General features: G+C 38.3%; 1 protein-coding gene across 4 annotated transcripts in view; it reads left to right on the top strand.

Annotated features, from left to right (window-relative positions):
• Nucleotides 1–12,223, top strand: part of LOC129255835 (uncharacterized) — a 36,949-nt gene extending 24,726 nt beyond the window's left edge. For all 4 annotated transcript variants that reach the window (XM_064096520.1, XM_064096518.1, XM_064096519.1 and 1 more), the window contains 2 exons: nucleotides 220–338; nucleotides 3,986–12,223. In XM_064096520.1, the coding sequence (XP_063952590.1) occupies nucleotides 301–338; nucleotides 3,986–9,536 (5,589 nt within the window). In that variant the 5' untranslated portion in view covers nucleotides 220–300 and the 3' untranslated portion in view covers nucleotides 9,537–12,223. The remainder of the gene's footprint in view (nucleotides 1–219; nucleotides 339–3,985) is intronic.
• The last annotated feature ends 1,426 nt before the right edge of the window (nucleotides 12,224–13,649 follow it).

Genomic DNA, 13,649 nt, shown 5'->3' with positions numbered 1-13,649 from the left:
GCCATGGATGCGACCATGGTTTATGCAAAATAATTTTCCTAAACTTGCATAATTCGATGGATAAAAGTACATGAATGATAGTAAATGGCTCAGGATCAGGTGTCCTGTCTTTTTTTCCATTTCTTATGATTACAAAGGGGCATCTTTATTCATTGTAGTCATACATGTGAAAAATGATGCTAAGATAGCAGTTATTGATGAAGGATATTGATTTAATAGGCTCCTGAGACGAAGGTAAAGTCTGTGACAGGCAAGGGAGCAGAAGATGCAGGATTGCGGGAAAAAACCAAACCTTCATCAATGACAGAGAAAACAACTAGTGGATCCTCTGATAAAAAGTAAGACTTGTGATTCATTGATAATGTCTTTTAAATATTCTAACTATTAAGGGCTAGTATAGTATGTGCATTTACTTGTACTTTTGCATTTATATGTAGGAATGAATCTGCAGTTCCATTTGAATAAAACATTGCAGTATGTGTACTTCCAATGCTGCAGTGTATTTTATCACAAATCGTGTGAAGTAAATCATGTTAAAATGTCCTGATTTATAAGTCAAATTTAAAAATGTGCTTTTTTTATGATATAACTATATTTCCCTACATGTCCTTGGGTTTGAGGTAGATCCGACTACCCTACGTGTTGGTACTTAAACTTGATTTAAAAGCTTAATTACTATTTTTGCATGTTAAGTCTACCTTGCATAAATCTAATACTTGTCAAAGCCAAAGCTTGTGTACATGTACTATATATACAGTGTCTACAAGAATTATTTGTACATACAGCAATGCAAAATGAGAAGATAAACTATGAAGACATCCCAAAAATTCCTAAGTTGGCCATCATACAATATAATGAAATATATATCATATGAAAGAGGGAAGTATAGCAGATTATGAATTATGAAACACAATAATGCATATTTTCAGACCTTGCTGTGATTATTGAAGCGTAGGGCACAACGCTTCATTGATCATGACTTATTTCCTATTTTTCTGAGAGATGAGATGATATGCTTTCATTTGATATACATGTACAATTCTCAATATTTCAGTCGGTTTTATGGATTTCGTTAACGATTTTAAACAAATTTATGTCTGACTGCTGTTGCTTCATTGACTTTTGTAAATGGGTGTAATTGGATTGATTTTTCATATTTCATTTCCTGTCAAACTGAATATAAAAATGGAAACGAAAGCATGGCCTTTGTTTCGCAACTACTTCCAAATATTGATCAGTCATGCATGAATGATTATGAATTGTTATATGCAACAATGTATATTTTCAGACCTTGCTGTGATTATTGAAGCATTGCGTGCACGCTTCATTGATCATGACTTATTTCCTTTTTTCCCAGAGAAATGAGATGATAAGCTTTCATTTGATATACAGTTCTTAAAGGGATGGTCCAGGTTGAAATTATTTATAGCTTAATAAATAGAGTAGAATTCACTGAGCAAAATGCTGAAAATTTCATCAAAATCGGATAACAAATAACAAAGTTATTGAATTTTAAAGTTAAACAATATATTGTGAAAACAGTTGTCATGAATATTCATTAGGTGGGCTGATGATGTCACATCCCCACTTGTTCTTTTTTATTTTATTATATGAAATTAGGTTTATTCAAATTTTTTCCTCCAAGAACTAGAAAAATTAGATTGACAACTAATTCAGTGCATTAGATAATTATTGCTGCAACTTATTTCATTATAAGGGAGACATATTATTCACACAAGTATGAAATAATGAAAAAATTAGGATTTTATGTAATAACGTAAGAAAACGGAAAGTGGAGATGTGACATCATCAGCCCACCTAATGAATATTCATGATGACTGTTTTAAAAAAAATATTGCTAAACTTTAAACTTCAATAACTTTATTATTTGTTATCCGATTTTGATGAAATTTTGGGCATTTTGCTCTGTGAATTCTACTCTATGTATTAAGATATAAATATTTTCAGCCCGGACCATCCCTTTAATATTTCAGTTGGTATTACAGATTTCATAAACGGTTTTAAACGAATTGATGCCCGACTGCTGTTGGCCCATTGAATTTTGTACAGGCGTGTAATTTCATTTCCTGTCAAAATAAATAAAACAGCTGAAAAGGATCTGAATTTTATACCGTATGAAAGCATGTCATCTCATCTCTCAGAAAGTCATGATCATTGAAGCATTACGAGTTACATGTACGCTTCAATGATCACAAACATATGAAAATATGCATCATCACACTTAATGAATTATAATCATTCATGCGTGACCGATAACAATTTTCAACTATATGGAAAACAAAGACTATACTTTTCTCTTTCATATGGTATATTATACAAATATACTTTGCCTTGAGAGTTTCTGGTTAAAACTATGGGCAAGAGGTGACTCCAAAATAGTACTATTCACTGAGGGGCGCAGCCCCGAAGTGAATGGTACTATTGAAGGCACCGAGGCCCATAGTTTTAACCAGAAACTCGAAATTATGGCAGAGTATATTTGTTTCATATTTTGGATCAAAAATTTTAAACAAAAGGAAAAAACAGAATAATGGCTTTCCCTTTATCCTCTCTTGTCACTCGATGGTCTTGTGCTCTTTTCTTAAATAATATCCAAGTTTTAATAGTCAATGAAAATGTCTGAAAAAGTCAAAGCATAAACTGTAGTCTAAACATTTTTACACTATTTACATCCTTTCCTTTGTGTGTTTTGGCTAATTGTTGTATCATTGAAAAACGTAGCCGCGACGTCGCGAGATTCGCCCATGGTAAGCACTCGAGCTCACATATACCCCGCTGAATGTTGGTGATTTTGATATCAGGCGTATGGCGCCGTGACGTCATTTCCTCAAATAGTTTTACTATTTGGGGAAATGACGTCACAAAAATGAGGTAATTTTCCCAAATATGAGGTAATTTTCCCAAATAGTATGCCTAGCTGCCAACATTCCAAAATAGTTGAAAATACACATAATCACGTGAAGCTCTTTTAGCCAATGACCGGAGGATAAATTTTTGATCCAAAATATAATATTCATTAGAGTTTATGAAAGCCAGGTTACAAATTCTTTGCTTTTATCATAATCCATCCACTCTATTTTCAGTGTTTTAATGTACAGTGTACAAATAATTCTTGTAGACACTGTATATATATATATATATATATGCATATATATATTTCTCTACATCTGTGTTTAATGCAAATTTTTTTGTCTTTCAATGTTCGTAGTGCACCTTAACGCCCTCTACCTTCATCTTTACGTCTATATGTGTATTATGGCGGAATAAACCCATTCATAGACTTCGCCCTTACGTAGGATGTAGGCATATATATATATATATACCCCCTTCTAAGTCATATTTGTCTTACAGTAAGTCAAACAGAGTTCTATGATCCCCAAAGATTCGACTTAAGCAAAGTTACACGTAGTTACTGCTATAAAATGTCCAATACATTTTTTATTAGAAGTTTTTATGAAGCTCTCAACAATCATATTACCCTAGAATTAGCAGTGGTACTGTGAGGCTGTATTTCACAGAATTGTCGTCCCCATTTATTCCACCTTGTTCCAGTACAACATACTGTATAAATCAATATTGTGGTTTGATTCTAACTCATGACTCACTGATTGGAAGGCAAAAGTTAAAACTAGGCCTTAGTTGAACCGGGTGGTCCACCGGTACCTGCCTTAGGACTTTGGTTACAGGTGCAATTTCTGCCAGACAGGTGGATGGCTGAAATAAAGAAAAACAGAATTTCATTGTCACCAAAGACTATGAATAACCTTTTTTCAGGCCTTTATAGATTGCTTAGTTGAATTACTGTGTACTACCCTACAGTAACAAATGAATGAATAAAACTTGCCATCTTGCACTTCCTTGGCACCTTAGTACCAGCCCACCTTGGTACCAGCATGAAAACCAAATGCCATCAATCATCCATTATAGGATGTTTATATATCTAGTCTTTGTTGTTTCTTTTCAGGCCAAAAGAGCGGCCCTCGACTAGATCAGTGACTACTAGAAGTGCTGCATCATCACAAAACTTGAAACAACAAGCATCTCAGATGGAAAATGAGAGTGGAGGGAAGCAAAATACTATACCTGTAAACATCAGTAAGAAGTCGGTCATACGTATTACCAGGAATACTGAGACACAGATCAATGATAGTCTCAAAGGTACCAAAGGAAGCAAAATAAAAAATGAGAAGAAATCAGATGGTAGTGATCATGGACAGTCTAACCAAGAAAGTGGCATGAAGAATACATCTACTGTTGGTAAATCAAATGGCAAAACAAAAACTGATATTACTGGTGAGAGTGCTGCTAAAACAAAAAATGCCCCCAAAATTGCACTCCATACCATACCGGTCCCACCAATGAAACCCAGTACAGACCTCAAGACATCCTCTGCAGTACAAAGTACTGCTTCTAAAAGTGGTTCTAGCTCGGATAGTCAGTCAAATGTAAAACATTCTGAGAAGGGTGATATGGGGATCAGTAATGTTAATAAAGACTTCAGCTTGAGTATGGCTACTCTTTCAGCCAAAGATATTCCTTTGCCAGAAAATCCCTCTCCCAAGACCTCTATTGCCATTACTCCCAAGGCCACTGTTGCCATTACTCCCAAATCTGTCACAACTACTCCCAAAATCACAGTTCCCATTGTTGCCAAAACCTCTATTCCCAATCCTCTTAAAATTCCTGTTCCCACTGCCCCCAAAGCTACTACTCCCAATTCTCCTAGAGTTACTCTTGCAGTCACTCCAAAGACGTCTGTCTCGGTTGTTGCCAAAACCACTAATCCTCTTGCTCCAAAGATTTCAGCTCCTATTCCTAAGGCCACTCTTCCCAATGCACCTAAAATATCTGTTCCCTCTCTTCCTAAAGATGATTCCCTTCAGAAGGAACCTGCAGAAAAAGAAGAGAGTAAGACGGATCTTGCTTCCAGTGGAGCAGAGGTTGTAGAAGAGAGTATAGAAGAGTTTTACAAGAGACATGAAACTGAAAGTTTTGCTGCCTTAGAAAATGAATTGAAAGCTATTTCATTCCCTGTAAAACTTGGAGATGTTGAAGATGGTTATCTACCAATTCTTTCTAAAGATTTCAAGAGAACTTTGTCTTGGCCTACAGAAATGGTTTTGAAAACTCAGGTAACCCCATCACTTGCATATAGTGTGAATCCTTTAACTTATGATTTCAAAAGTGTACTGTGCAAAGGTAAACAAAAATCTAGTGAAAATACTTTGAGGAATGGAGAGCATAAATCAGATAAAGCAAAAAAGAGAAAGAGAAAGCGAAAGAAGAAGAAAAGATCAAAGAGTCGTCATCGTGCACATGGATCGGATTATGAATCAGATGCATCCGACAGTGGCAAGAAGCACAGAAGAAAGAAACACAGGAAAAAGAGACATCATACATCCAAAGATAGAGGACATAAAAGGAGCCATGAAAGTTCAGATGATCACTATAAATCTGGTCATTCTAAGAGGAGGAGAAGCCGTTATTCAGACAGTGAGGACAGTTGTGATGATGACAGGAGGCGAAGGAAAAGCTCCTACAGTGATGATGATTATCGGAAGTCCAGCAGCTCAAAGCGAAGACACCGATCTTCCAGTTATTCTTCTTACTCTGACAGAGATGATAGGTCCTCCAGAAGGCAGCGTAGCTACCATAGTGATAGCTACAGTGATGAAGGTAGAAGCAGAAGTAAAAGGTCCAGACATAGCCGAAGTTTGTCAAGATCTCCAAGACGCCATAGACGTAGCTACTCACGATCAAGGAGCAGGTCACCTAAAGTAGAAAGGGGAAAGGGGGTTGTTCAGGAAAAAATGAAGCAAGATATAAGTAAGATCAAAGCTACTGATCGTGCAGGTAGTTGCGGTGCTTTGAAGGAATGGGTAAGACAAGCGTTAAAAGAGAGCAAGGCTTCGGATCCTGCTCTGCAATCTGATCGACCATCTACATCAATATTAAGTAAAACAAAAGAAAAGATTTCAGACTTGATTCATACTCTCTCAAGTGTTGAAGATAAAACACATGTTCCAGAAGGCAAAGGACTTATTGTAAAGCAAAGCAAAACAGGTAAAACGCAAATCTCAGGTAAACCAATTCCTGATTCACCTCCCTTACAATCTGTAAAACAAGAAGGTCAGAAAACACAAAGTAGCTGCGCTTTCCAAAGTGATTCTGAAAATAGAGGAGGAAGTGAAGCAAATGAAGGGAAAGATGATGCATTCAAAGTTCCCAATGCACCCATTGTAAAGGAAGAAGAAGGAACCAAGGACAAGTCTGAAGATGGTGGTCCTGTATCAATTCCACCTGAAGAAATGGAAAAATACAAGCAATTAGAGCAGCAAGCTAGATTGCATGTACAACAAAAATTAATGCAGGCCCAAGGCCAAGGGTCAGGACAGTCTTCACAAACATCTGTGGCAGTGGAACAACAACAGCTACTTGCACAGGAAGCAGGATTGCAACAGCAAGTAGAAACAATTGTACAACCACAAGCTCTTGTCCCACAAGCAACTCTAGTTCCCCAGCCGACTCTAGTTCCCCAGCAGAATCTAGTTCCCCGACCAACTCTACTTCCTCAACAGGCACTCGTGCCCCAACCAACTCTTGTTCCTCGGCATGTGGTTGTCCATAGGCCTGCAGTACCTGTTCCCGGAATGCCACAGCTGATTCCTCAAGCTGTAGGTCTTCCTAGACCAGTGTTGATTCCTAGACAGGGATTTATTCCAGGTGCTAGATTTATAAGAACTCCAGTCCAGCAATTACAGGATGCCCACGCAGCACAGTTGCATGAAGCGCGATTGGAAGCACAAATGGAAGCACAAGTACAAGCTCTTCAAGATAGTAATGATACTACTGAAGAGGGTGAAGAACAAGATAGACCACCAGGATTCATTGGCCCCATACATCCTGGACTTCCCTTACAAGAAGTGCCTAGAGAACAGGAGCAGCAGGTCGAGTCAGATGTCAGACCTCCTTCTCGTTCTTCTTCACGGCAGTCGGGTCACCATGCAATGTCTCCTCATCCTACCATGTCTCCACATGTATTTTCGGGAGAAGTACAAAATCCCCAGTTGACACTTTTCCAAATGCCAGTAGTACGTCCCAATACTCCTGTTCCTATGTCAAGTCCAATGGGAGTACAGCTTGTTCGTGTTCAGACTCCACCAACCTCTTCTATATCTCCTATGCAACTAGTTCATGTTCCAGGTCAAGGAGTTGTTATGCAAGGCAGTATGCCTGTTCAAGGATTGCCCATGCAAGCAGGCGTAGCAGGTATACAAGGTTTGCAGGGTGTACGGGTAGTAAATCCAGCCGGCATATCTGCTTCTCAGGGCACTGTCAGAGCAATGACACCAACCGGTTTGCAGGGAGCTATGCCAGTTAGAGTTGTTACTCCTGAAATGCTTCAAGCAGGGACAGTAAACATGTCTGGTGTGAGACCAGGAATGTCACTATCAGAAGCTCTACATATGCAAGCTATAACATCAGCTGCAATACAAGCACAAGCCAGCTCTCAGATGGGTGTATTGCAACCAAGGATCGTTACGTCAATGGCACCTCGTGGAATAGTTCCTGGTGCTGCCCCACTAGAAGGAATGCAAGCAATGGTACCAGGGCCTATACCAGGTACACTCGTACCAGCAGGTGCCTTGTCTGGAGCTGTATTACCAGGTGGAGCAGTTCCAGCTGGTGCTATCCAAATTGGCGGAATACCTAGATCGGCTATTCCCACTGGTGCAATTGCAGGGGGAGTAATTCCCTCAGGAAGTCTTGCAGGAGCAGCTATTCAAGCAGGGGCAGCTATTCAAGCAGGGGCAGCAATCCAAGCAGGGGCAATCCCAGCAGGGGCAATTCCTACAGGGGCAATTCCTGCAGGAGCAATTCCGGCAGGGGCTTTTCCAGCTGGAGCATTTTCTGCAGGGGCAATTCCAGCAGGAGCTATTCGTGCAGGAGCAATTCCAGCAGGAGCGCTTCAAGCTGGGGCAATTCCAGCAGGAGCAGTTTCAGCGGGAGCTGTTGCTGGTGCATTTACTGGAGCTTCTTTACCTACAGAAGCATTAACAGGAGCTGCTCCATCAGCCTTGGTGCCAAGAGGAGCATTTCCTACTGCTGCTGCACTGCAAGGGGCACTACCAGGAATGCAAGTAGCCAGAATGCCTGGTGCTCTACCTGTTGGAGCAGTTCCAATTAGATCTGTTACACCTGGAATGGTTCCGCGTCCTGCTCCTGTTATGGTTAGATTCCCAGGACCACAATTACAGGGTATTCATGCTGGGCCTAGGTTGGTTGGACGTTTGGGTGCCCCAGTTGTACAACAGAGAGAGTCACCAGGGTCATCAGGTTTTCCTGGTCCAGTTATGCAGCAGAGGGAGTCACCTCAAATCTCTTTGCAGGAAGGGGTTAGGTTCTCCCCTTCACCTGTTTCAGTAACTGCAGCTGAGTCTTCACCTCAAGCAATTAGTCAGCCAGTACCTTGCATAACTGCTCAGACTAATGTTTCAGAAAGTCCTGCTATGTCACCTGTACCAGTACCCCAATCTAGCAATCGTCCAGAAACTCCAAATAATAATATAAGGTCACCAAGAACTACTCCAATATCTAGAAATCCAGAGTCTCAAAGTCCTAGACCTATGGTACCAATTTCAATAAGTATTGGAGGAGTACCGGTAAGTGTTGAAATACCAATGCCAGCTGATGGTGTTATTCATTCGTCATCACCTGATCCATCTCAAAGAAGTATTTCTCCTGCTCTTTCTGACACTGGATCAAATATGCTGTTGCATAGGACCCCGCGACCCCCCATGATGAGACCGCCAAGATTTCAAGGGCCAGGCATCCCTTTTGCCATGAGAGGTGCAATGGAACAGATGATTAGACCACCCATGAGACCTATGGCACCCGATGCAGTAATGAGGGCAGGTATGCAAAGTCATAGACCGGAAATGCCTGAAGTAGGGCCAATCCCTCTGCGAGCCCCTGGAATGCCATCAGGAATAAGGCTACCAATACCTGCTAGTATGCAAGAAGAGTTGCGAGGTGCACCTCGACTTCCTCCAGGTGCTGTCCGCTTCCCTCCTGGTGCAGTCCGCCTACCACCAGGTGCTGTTCCACCAGGAGCATTTCGTCCCCCACAAGGTCAAATTCCTCATCCACCAGGTGGTATCCCACCAGGTGCAGTCCGTCTGCCTCAGGGTGCCTTTCCACCAGGTGGAATTCGTCCTAGACCTGGCCAAGTTAATCTGGGTCCTGCTCCTCCTGGTGCAATACGTTTGCCTCCTAATGCAGTTCGCTTGCCTCCAGGTGCAATTCGTATGGTTCCAGGTGCAATGCGTCCCCCACCAGGTGCATTCCCCCCAAGAGCAATGCCTGGTGGTGCATTGCGTCTTCCACCTGGTGGTGCGTTGCGTCTTCCACCTGGTGGTGCGGGGTTTCCACCAGGTGGTCCTAGAATGCCACTCTCTGCTGCTGCTCTAATGGGAAAGCCTATAATCAAGCCAAATGACCCTAGATTCCCGTAGATGTTTGAACAAGTTAGTGATAAAATATGGCACTTAATGTGTGCTTGAGACTGATTTCAAGTGCTGCACTGTAAGTGCAAGTACTGGAATCTAAATTTGGTGTAGAAGTGTGATAATTTCCCTCCTAATAACATGGTACAGCATGCAAATAAAAGAAATTGATAAATGTCTTGTACAGTATGTAGTCCTGATTATCTGTTGTGGGTTTTAAATTTTAGGTTGGTTTTCGGAGAGGGTTTATTTGCAAAGGGATACATATTTTGATTTGTTTGATTGTATAATAGCGTTACTTCATTTTGCTATACATGTATGTACATAATAATAATTTGAAAGTGCAATGGTGTGTGAACAGCTGGGTTAAAGTAAGATAAACTATTATCGGGCTTGTGTGCAACGCAACCCAATTTTGTGTAAGTGCCATAATTAATTGATACTTTTTTCGTAGTTTACATATTTTATGACTTGTGTGACTTCTCTTTTATGGGAATGTTTTTTTTAAGTCAATAGGTATCCACTTTCACATACAATGGAAAATACTTCACGATGTTTATGCACCGAATGCTACTACTTTACTTCCCCCTCATCATTTTAACTAAATGCTTAACTCACAAGGTCATGCAGTAATAATCTGCACCACCTATAAAAGTAGCAGGTTTTCATTGAAGGAGTGCAGACATCTTAAAATTTCATGTTATCTGTTGAAAAGCATAAAAATCTTATTCTTCACAGAGGTAAGCCTCCTGTGCTATCATTATCAGTGAGGAGAGCACACTTGGCAGGACTCACACCTTGGAAAGTTAAAAAACAAAAACATTTTATTACAGAAGTGAAATTCAGAAGAGGCATAGAAGCTCCAAACATAATTTTGATATTGCACAATGTGATTGTTTATAGTAAAGAAAGATACCGGTAACGTTGAGAGTACTAGGAAGAAGGGAAACGTTAAAATCTAATTGTTTTTGCACAAGTCCAGATTATTTTTTTCACCTTATAAGTTATATTATAATTTTTTGCTCAGTGATGCAGAGGTTGTTAAGAGCTACATCCTCCATGTATGTAAAACCTTGCTATACACAGTTTATGCAACAATGCAGTCAAGGTGTGAGACAGTACAATTATGAAGAATTGATAGGTTGTTGCTCCCAATGCCTTTGCAGATTCCACGCCCATTCTAGTTTGCAAAACGGCCTAATAAACCCAATTTCTTCAGTTATCTTGAGATCTGCCACTATCTTGCAGAATTGCATGTAGTACACAAATCACTCCATTTCTTTGTATTTCAAAATAAAATTTCGGACAAGATTATTTTTTTTTCTAAATTCCTATGAATAATTGAATACCACTCCTGCAACTACATGGTGTTCATCACATAGATATATAGCTAGTGCAACATTTATGATGATAGTGCAGATGGACAGCTTGTCTACACTGCCATTTATCTATAAGAAACATTTAAAAGAGCTGGCTCTCACAATATGTCAGATATTCACAAATTTGCATTCAAATTATTGGCTTGGAGTTTTGAGCTAGCCTGTATTCTATTGAGCATGTCTGGACTGGTCACTGTATTGCACTACCTTTGAAAGAAAGTGTCCCGTTATAAAAAAGACCCTATCATGGTTTTAAGCAACTTTTCTTCCCCCTATCCTTGTGATCATATAATGTTTGGGGATATATAAGTCTGAGTGATAAGTTGTATGAAGAGATCAATATCGGGTTGAAGTAGCTTCTCAATTGAGTAAACCGATTAGCAGAAATAGCAAAACGCTCGACACAATACCCAATCAAAATGTATGAAATGAATTGGATGTTTTATATTTACAGCACTCGGGAGACAGTTGGATGTATTAAGTGCTATTTAAAAATGGATTATTATAAGTATGTTAATATACCAAAATCAGTTTTCTTATATTAGGGAGGAGGTACATGAATGTTTGATTTCTTTAACACTCTCTGTGTTAATAGTACAGAACATTATGTGACAGTACTAAAAGTAGCTCTGGATATTAGAAATACATATTGAGATCTTTATTTGTAGTTTGCAAAGTTGGTTTTATTATGAAACAGATGATTGTGAATTTTATTAAAACCTTCCATTCGGATGCGGGTGAATTCAACTTTCTGCTCATTGTTTTCTATTAGGAAATATATTTATTTGTAATCAAGATCATCACTATTTACTATGAGTGACATTGATTTCTGGTTCATGAATATGATTATTTTTATTTGCTATTATTGAATTAGTTTCTAATGTACTACATTATTTCCTGTTTAATAACTTTTGAAGATCTTGAATATTGTATTAACTTGGTGTTATTAATTATGTCAGTATGTTTGCGTGGATGTGATTTTGATTCGACAAAGTCACCGTTTATTTGTATCAAGTCAGAAGAATAGCTGCACATTTTTTTTCTATTGAATTGAAGCAAGCAAATTGGAATTTATTTCAAACACTGCATTGAAATTATTTTCCTTCCTTTATTTTTTAAGCTCGTTTCAGTCAAATGTGTAGAGTAAATTTTGAATGAAAGTTGTCTCCGCACTTGCTGGGTAACAGCCAAACCATTTTTTTCCCTCTTTCATCAAAAGCTAGAGTTAAGGATACAGATTTTAAGTTTGTATCAATGACTGTCAATAAAAATAAAAACTTATACAGCAATAAAGATGTTAGCCACTGGAGGAAAAGACTTGAATTGTGTGTTTGTATTACTAAGCTTTGATGCAGGTGTATAAAAAGGAAACTCAAATCTATTTATAAGAACAATATAAAAATGATGGAAACTCAGTTTAATGCATCTTTTATCCATAGTAAATTAATACAAATGTTGGATGAATTTTATGACAATTTGCTAAAAACCTTTAGGATTTCTTGTGGTGTAATAAAGCCATTCCAGCAGATTTATAAGTTATTATTATTTTTTTTTAGCAAACTTTCATTATAAAAGAAATCCAACATTCATATTAAAAGTCAAGTCCACCTCAGGAAAATGCTGACTTGAATAAATAGAGAAAAATCAAACTAGCATAGTGCTGAAAATTTTATCAAAATCGGATGTAAAATAAAGTTATGACATTTTAAAGTTTCGCTTATTTTTCACAAAACAGTGATATGCACAACTAGGTGACTCAGTTGATGATGTCCATCACTTACTATTTCTTTTGTTTTTATTGTTTGAATTATACAATATTTCATTTTTTTATAGATTTGACAATAAGGACCAACTTGACATGTTCAGTGAGGAATTATCATTGTATCACTTGACAATGAGAAAATTAAAATATTTCATATAATAAAATACAAAAGAAATAGTGAGTGGATGACGTCATAGTCTCATTTGCATACCAGCCAGGATGTGCATATAACTGTTTTGTGAAATTAAGCGAAACTAACTTTCTTATTTTACATCCGATTTTGATGAAATTTTCAGCGTTATGCTTGTTGGATTTTTCTCTTTTTATTCAAATCAACTTTTTGTTGAGGTGGACTTGTCCTTTAAGTTGATATAAAGGGGTACTACAGGCTGAAAATAATTTGAAGAGAAATATTTCATCAACATCTGACAAGGAATAAGAGTTATTAGATGTTAAAGATTGATGAAATAGTTCAATATAAACTGATGACATCCTTTATATCTTCCAAGAACTAAAAAAAAAAATGGATTGCCAACTGATAAAGTGCATTAGATATTCATTGCTGCAAATCTTATTTCAAGATAGACCAGTGTGGATGTGACATCATCCCACCTAGTGAGTATTCATGACGACATGCATATACAGTACCAGTCTCAATTCTTTGACTACCCCTTTACCTTGTTTCAACCAGAGAATAGATTTGGTGGTCCACTGAATGTATTGTTCTCTGATTGATACAGGTAGTCAAAAAATTGTGACACTGGTACTGTACATGTTCACAAAAATATTGATAAAACCGTAATTCAATATATTTGTTATCAGATCTGGATGATTTTTTTCAGCCCAGCCTGGGGTACCCCTTTAATTGTATTTTTTTTTCTTGGGGGGGGGGGGGACATTTCAGTACTATTTGTGTTGTGTATATTTTTCACTCATGATCCATCAAGACTCTATCCACACAAAAAATAGTTATGGGGAAAC

This window comes from Lytechinus pictus, chromosome 3 (assembly GCF_037042905.1).
Source record: "Lytechinus pictus isolate F3 Inbred chromosome 3, Lp3.0, whole genome shotgun sequence".
Taxonomy (NCBI): Eukaryota; Metazoa; Echinodermata; class Echinoidea; order Temnopleuroida; family Toxopneustidae; genus Lytechinus; species Lytechinus pictus.
This window is presented reverse-complemented; position numbering and strand designations above follow the sequence as displayed.